The sequence below is a fragment of the Pygoscelis adeliae genome, unplaced genomic scaffold (genome assembly GCF_000699105.1).
Source record: "Pygoscelis adeliae isolate BGI_AS28 unplaced genomic scaffold, ASM69910v1 Scaffold21, whole genome shotgun sequence".
NCBI lineage: Eukaryota > Metazoa > Chordata > Aves > Sphenisciformes > Spheniscidae > Pygoscelis > Pygoscelis adeliae.
In genome coordinates this window covers 10,511,562-10,517,585 of record NW_008824243.1, presented here as the reverse complement: position 1 = coordinate 10,517,585, position 6,024 = coordinate 10,511,562, and the positions used below count along the sequence as shown (strand labels likewise).

At 44.4% G+C, this 6,024-nt stretch overlaps 1 protein-coding gene across 1 annotated transcript in view; it reads right to left on the bottom strand.

The window, feature by feature from the left end:
• The window catches only part of ACAN (aggrecan), a 30,117-nt gene that overhangs the window by 5,836 nt on the left and 18,257 nt on the right, over positions 1 to 6,024 (bottom strand). Inside the window, exon 16 of the mRNA XM_009335234.1 lies at positions 1,364 to 1,477. Coding sequence (XP_009333509.1) covers positions 1,364 to 1,477 — 114 coding nt within the window. The remainder of the gene's footprint in view (positions 1 to 1,363; positions 1,478 to 6,024) is intronic.

Genomic DNA, 6,024 nt, shown 5'->3' with positions numbered 1-6,024 from the left:
GGGGAAATATGACAGCAATCGTCTTGGAAAAGAATGATGAAAAGCTTGTTCCCTGGTAGGAACGCTGTCGTGGTGACAAGAAGGACTGGCTGTGTGCACAGATGGCAGAGCTCACCTACGGTGTCCTGCTGTTCTTAGAGACCGATAGATGTTGTAGAATGGAAGGTTTCCTCACGGGAATAATGAAGATTTACATTCACCACTGAATTTGGGGCACTGGCTTCCTCTTGCATCTCCCAAGCTATGGGCCCCAGGCATCACAGCCCATAAATCATAGAAGAGAGGAAATTAAGTCTGGCTTGGAACAAACAAGGTCGTAAGTGGCTGCAGGGTAGAAAGTCTCTTGTTCTGTTACAGGGATCTTCAACAACAGGTAGCAGGGATGGGGAAATCAGAGGCTGATTAGGTTGCATTAGGAAAGTGATGTTAAGACAGACGGTCCAATGATCCTGAGCTGCCTTCTTATGGTCTACTCCATATGATCATATTGGAAGCAGAAAGAGAGATGCAGAGAAAGGGGAGGAGAAAATCCAATATATATCATCATCACTTGTGCCAAGGTGAAGAAGACACTGCAACCTTCTTCCTCTTTTGTTTGAGCAAAGCAGGAGAGCTTCCCCTCAGCTAAGCTGATAAAAGTTTGGACTTTCATCAGCTTTAAGGAAAAAACCAACCCTTTTTTCTTTCCTTGTAGAAACAAAAAGAAGTATTAGTGCAGGTCAGGGTACCTAATTTTAATGGAAAAATAGGTCACTTCACATTTTCTCAAAGATATACATTCCCTGCTGATTTTGCCACAGGAAGCCACAGTGAAGAGATGACAAAAATGTCATGCTGTGTCAAATCGGTGGAGATTCCTGGGGTGAACGAGGCTTCTCTCAGCTGCATCTTCACAGAGAGAAACACTATCATTTTGCATGGCTCAGTTGAAGCATCCTTCCATGAAATTCCAGTCTAGCAGAGAGAGTTTGCCTGGGGTGAAGATGTACTCAGATGTTTCCCTACTGTTACAGATGAACAGAAAGACCCTTGACCCAAAGAGACAGCGACTTCTGTGATCAACACCGTTACAATCTGCATGGAGCTTCACTAGAGAAACTTAGAGAAAGCTGAACAAGACACCAGAAGCTTCTGCTTAGGAATCTTAGAGGACACGGTGCTGTGATGAACAAAGTAATCAAAATACACAAGCAAAATTCTCAAAGCTTTTCCCTACTGTATTTTAAGCTGCTGTTAGAGGTTAGCTCACTGAGATGAGGGCAGGACTGATGGAAGCACTTGGGATCAGCTTTTTTTGGGGGGTAGGGTGGGAACGAGGTAGTGCAGCAGTTAGTAAGATTAGCTGAAGCCAGGTAGGCCGTACCGATCTCACACAGGTCCCCTCCGTAGCTGGGAAGGCATAAACATTTGAAAGAGTCGATGCCATCAACGCAGGTAGCTCCATTCAGACAGGGGCTTGAGTGGCACTCATCAGTGTCTGCAAGAAATCAAGGGCTTCCATTAGGGCTCTGGGCAGACAACTCCACCAACAGGAGAACTTGTTTCCTTGCTTGTTTAGGAGGGAACATCAGTTGTTTTGGGGGAACCTGGGAGTTGCTAGGGTCTTATTTTAAAACATACTGCCACTGCTGCTGCTGGAAGAATGAAGGCAAGAGACCCAACCCACCCTACAAGAAAGACATTGGTTTTCTGTCACTTGGTGATTGAACGCCACTCTGAAGATACCAGGACAAGCTCAGCAAGATGTATCCAATACACAGCACTCAGTGTCTTTGACAGCTCTGGTAACTCTTCCTTGTCCGCTGCCTCTGCCTGATGGATCGAGCATGCAAACTTGTGTCTGTGTCTCCACCAGCTATGCGCCTACAAGGAAGAACGTGGAATTCTCATAAGTGGTGGAAACATCCTGAAACAGATCTCTTAACTCCTAACCGGCCTTCCTGGGGCCAGTGCTAGCTACTAGTTTCTTCCTAACCATATTTAGATGAAGTTCCGGGGCAAGAAATCTTCTCAGTGAAGATGAAGAAAGTGCAGAGAAGAAAAGGAGTGGATTCAAAGGTGGTTCAGAGACCTTCAACCTTTTCACTTCAAGGATCTTAGGCCTGGCTATGGGTGCCTCTTCCTTGGTGAAGAATACTGGAGTGCAGTGCCATTTTCTCCAGACCTGTCCCCACTATACTCTCTCTTGCTTGTGATGGGGCTGGAAGATGTACATTTTTTTCAGCCGTGGATTCTCTCATGGTGGAGGAAACTACTCTTAGTTCCCCACGTAGAACAACCCTTAAGGTTCTTTCTGCTTTTCTGGAGGTAAAAAGAGAAGTCGATATGGGAAGAGTTTGGCCCCCAACTCTCCAACGTTTCTCAACTTGCTAATTAGCACAAGCCTGGGTAGCACTTCCATCCCCTGTCATTTTGGGGCAGAAGGAAGGAAGCATGGATGCTCTGAAGAAGGCCACAGGCAGCCAGTTTGTATATATGTATTGTAAAATCTAGCTTGTGCTGGAAGTAAAAGCTCTTCTCCCAGTATCTCTCCAGACTGAGCCTTAATCTTAATTATTGGGGTTTGGAATCAGAAGAAAAATCATTCAGAATGGAAAGATTTCAGATACGTTCAATTCAAGAAACAAGGAAGAAGACTAAGGAAGAAAGTGGGAGCACATCCATGCAGGTTAGGTTAAATGATGACTGGTTAGATCCTCATGCGAGATGTTTCTCTTTCACGCTCAGAAGAAATGTAAGGCTTTAAAAGTGCTAACACTCCATGCTCTTCTTGTGGATGAGAGGGGTTAGTGAGGAAACATTCAAAGATGATAAACATGCTGGCTATGGAAATACCAGAGCAGAGCAGTGACTCCTCAAGGTCTGTGCTCCTCTTCTGATTGGGGTATATTTGGTTGGACACTGTCTCCCTGCAGAACCATGGCCCAGCTGCTCAGTGTCCCCAGACATATGAGAGCAGACGCATGTTTTACCCCATGTGGCCGTCTAGTCGCTCAGTGGCCCATGTCTGATATGTCAACTAAAAGTTGACATGTCCTGTAACGTGCCTAAGCGATGGAAAAAATTCTTCCTGATCTTGGATGGTAAATCAGTTCGTGCTTTGAAGCATGAAGGTTGTCATCTTTATTCTAGGCTGTATCACTGCGAGCAACACAATTATTCCTCAGATGGACGATGAACATTTTACACCAGTTTTGCAGTTAGTTCTTCACTGATAGAAGGAATTTTTTCCCTCGAAATTGCCCTTCGAAATACTCATGAATGCTTTCCGGATTCCTTTGTTCACTGCAACATGGAGAGAATTGGAGATCCTGTTTCCATGACACTAATAAATACTTTCTAGAACAAAATAGGGGTCATGGGCCTAACAGAAATGAAGAGTTGAACTTGGCTGGCTATTGCTTATTAGTCACACTTGGAGCTTCTAGAAGACAGAGAGCATAAAGGAAGATGAGGTGTCCCGAGGGATGATTTCAACTCTAGAGGCCCCTTGGGCTTCCCAACAGCAGTGGCAGCAGAAGTTTGTGTTGACTCCAGTGGGCTCCAGCTGAACAAGTAAGGGAAGGCTCTCCTTTGTCCGTTAGGCTCCATGAAGTGGAAAGCATGCTGCAGAAGTGGGAACAAAGCACATACGAGAGCCAAAGCAGAACGTTTAGCAGGGAATAATGAGTCTTCAGCCATCTTCAGCCATGTGGACTAAAACTTGGCACATCCAAGATGTCTTCTGAGATGCAGGACACCCACTGTGAGTTGCCATTCCTGGTCTTGGAGGAGGAGGGAGCAGTCACACACGTGCAAATTCATTGCCACAAATTTCCAGCTGGGAGATAACACTGGAACAGAATTTCCTTTTACAGATATTGTATATAATATGATTGCACATATTATATATGCTGTAAAAACAAATCTCTGCATATAATATATATGTTATATATCTCTCCATACATATACATATATATTTTTATATATGATACATAGAGAAAGGGTGTGCACTTGCAGGTAGTACTGGAAAAACAGACAACAAATACAAGTGAGACACAGACAGGTTTTTCTTTTTTTTCCCAGAAGCGTGCTGCAGATGGCTGGAGAGAAGACGTTTTAAGCACACGATGATCATAAATACCAAACTCGCCCTTCAGCCCATTGGGCTGTTGGGGCAGTGACCCTATCTCCATCTGGATGTAGAATCACCTCACCAAGCTGGTATCAGGAAACTCAAACGTACCAGCCGGGTTGGAAGAAGTGGTGCTGGTTCTGGTCCTCCCAGAAAATCTAGGTCTTGGAGGTCTTTTTGAAAAGTAAGTTCTAAGTGGTAAAATTGGCAGCGATGTTGTCTCTGGAAACCCTGGCAAGTGGGTTTGTGGGTGTTTCTAGGATATCGCATCAAAGCCACAGGATTTGCAGGAGGTGAGAACTCCAGTAAAAACAAAAATCCCCTCTATCACGCAACGCTTGGCTATTTTCTTCATAACCTTTTATATACCATAAATGTGTCCACTTCCACAGAGTTTAGCGCTAGATGAGGTTAGTAAATCACCGTACACCTCTTCAGCCAGCTGAAAAGCCTGCGGCACGCTGGGTGTGCCAGCTCTGCTCAGCATGAAGCGAGCCCCCACTTCCACAGCACCGGCTGCCAGGTACCTTGACATCCAAGGATCTTGCGCAGACGCGAGCTATTTATTTGCTTGGGTGAGCAGTCATTCAAAAAGTCAGCTCTGTTTGAGATGCAGCTCAAGTGCTTATCAACCGACAAGAAGACAAGACTACTGCTATTATTACCCAGCGCTAACAAAGGACAAGCGATGCGGCATGGGATGCAGAACAGAGGCAGCCCTCGCTTTCAAGAGCTTCAGCTCTAAAACAGAGACAAGGGAGAAAATGCCTTGCGGTGCCAAGAATAGGAAGCCCATTTAGAACATATTATTAACTCACTTCTTGAGGATAATGCAAAATTAGCAGCTCTTTAGAAGACGACTCATACTGCAGCTAATATCGCCCAGAAGTTGCAAAAGGTTATTCAAATCTACTGTCACAACAGTCTCTATTTTTTGCTATGGACAGGACCCAAGGTCTAACTTCTAGATTTTTTTCAAGAAATAAAACAATTAAAACAAAATATCCAATGTAAACAGGGTCTTGCATCTGGAAGATGAAAACTGTTGGCTGGAGAGAGCAAGGGGAGTTACATAGCTACAATGCAAACTTTGAATTTGTTTCACGATCTTCTTCCTAAGATTTCTTTTACATTGCCAGATACTTACTGTATTTAGTCAGAACTATTTTCTTTTGGTGCAACTAAACACAACATAAGTATTCTCCCAATGCCTTTGAAAACAATTCGCTGTACTAGATCACGGAAATTGGAAAGAGAAACCCTTTAGCAATGAAAGAGAAATAGATCGGTGCTGGTTTTGCTCAGAAGACTAATGGCATGCAAAAGTGAACACACAGTGTCAGTGGTGAGAAAGAAATGCTTTTAAAATCCTTCATCCCAAGCTAAGAAGACAATACTAGAAACAGTGCTAACACTTTTTAAAACAATACAGTCTGTGCATTTCTCTCAATGGCAGCCTGTATGGAAGATGAGCAAGAATATCCATTAAACAAGGTCAGCTTTGTGCTTAAAACATCTACTAAGGAGAAGCAGCTTGTGAACAGAGAGGATACTATCACCAAACCCTGAACAAACTATGTAGTTTTCCTGAAGCTGTGAGTAACTGGTTGTCCTGGTTTCGACTGGGATAGAGTTAATTTTCTTCCTAGTAGCTGGTACAGTGCTGTGTTTTGGATTTGGGGTGAAAACAATGTTGATAACACACCAATGTTTTAGCTGTTGCTGAGCAGTGCTTACACTAGTCAAGGACTTTTCAGCTCCCCATGCTCTACTGACTGAGCAGGCTGGAGGGGCACAAGAACCCGGGAGGGGGCACGGCCAGGACAGCTGACCCCAACTGGCCAGAGGGACATTCCACACCATGGGACGTCATGCTCAGTACAGAAACTGGGGGAAAGCTGGCCGGGGGG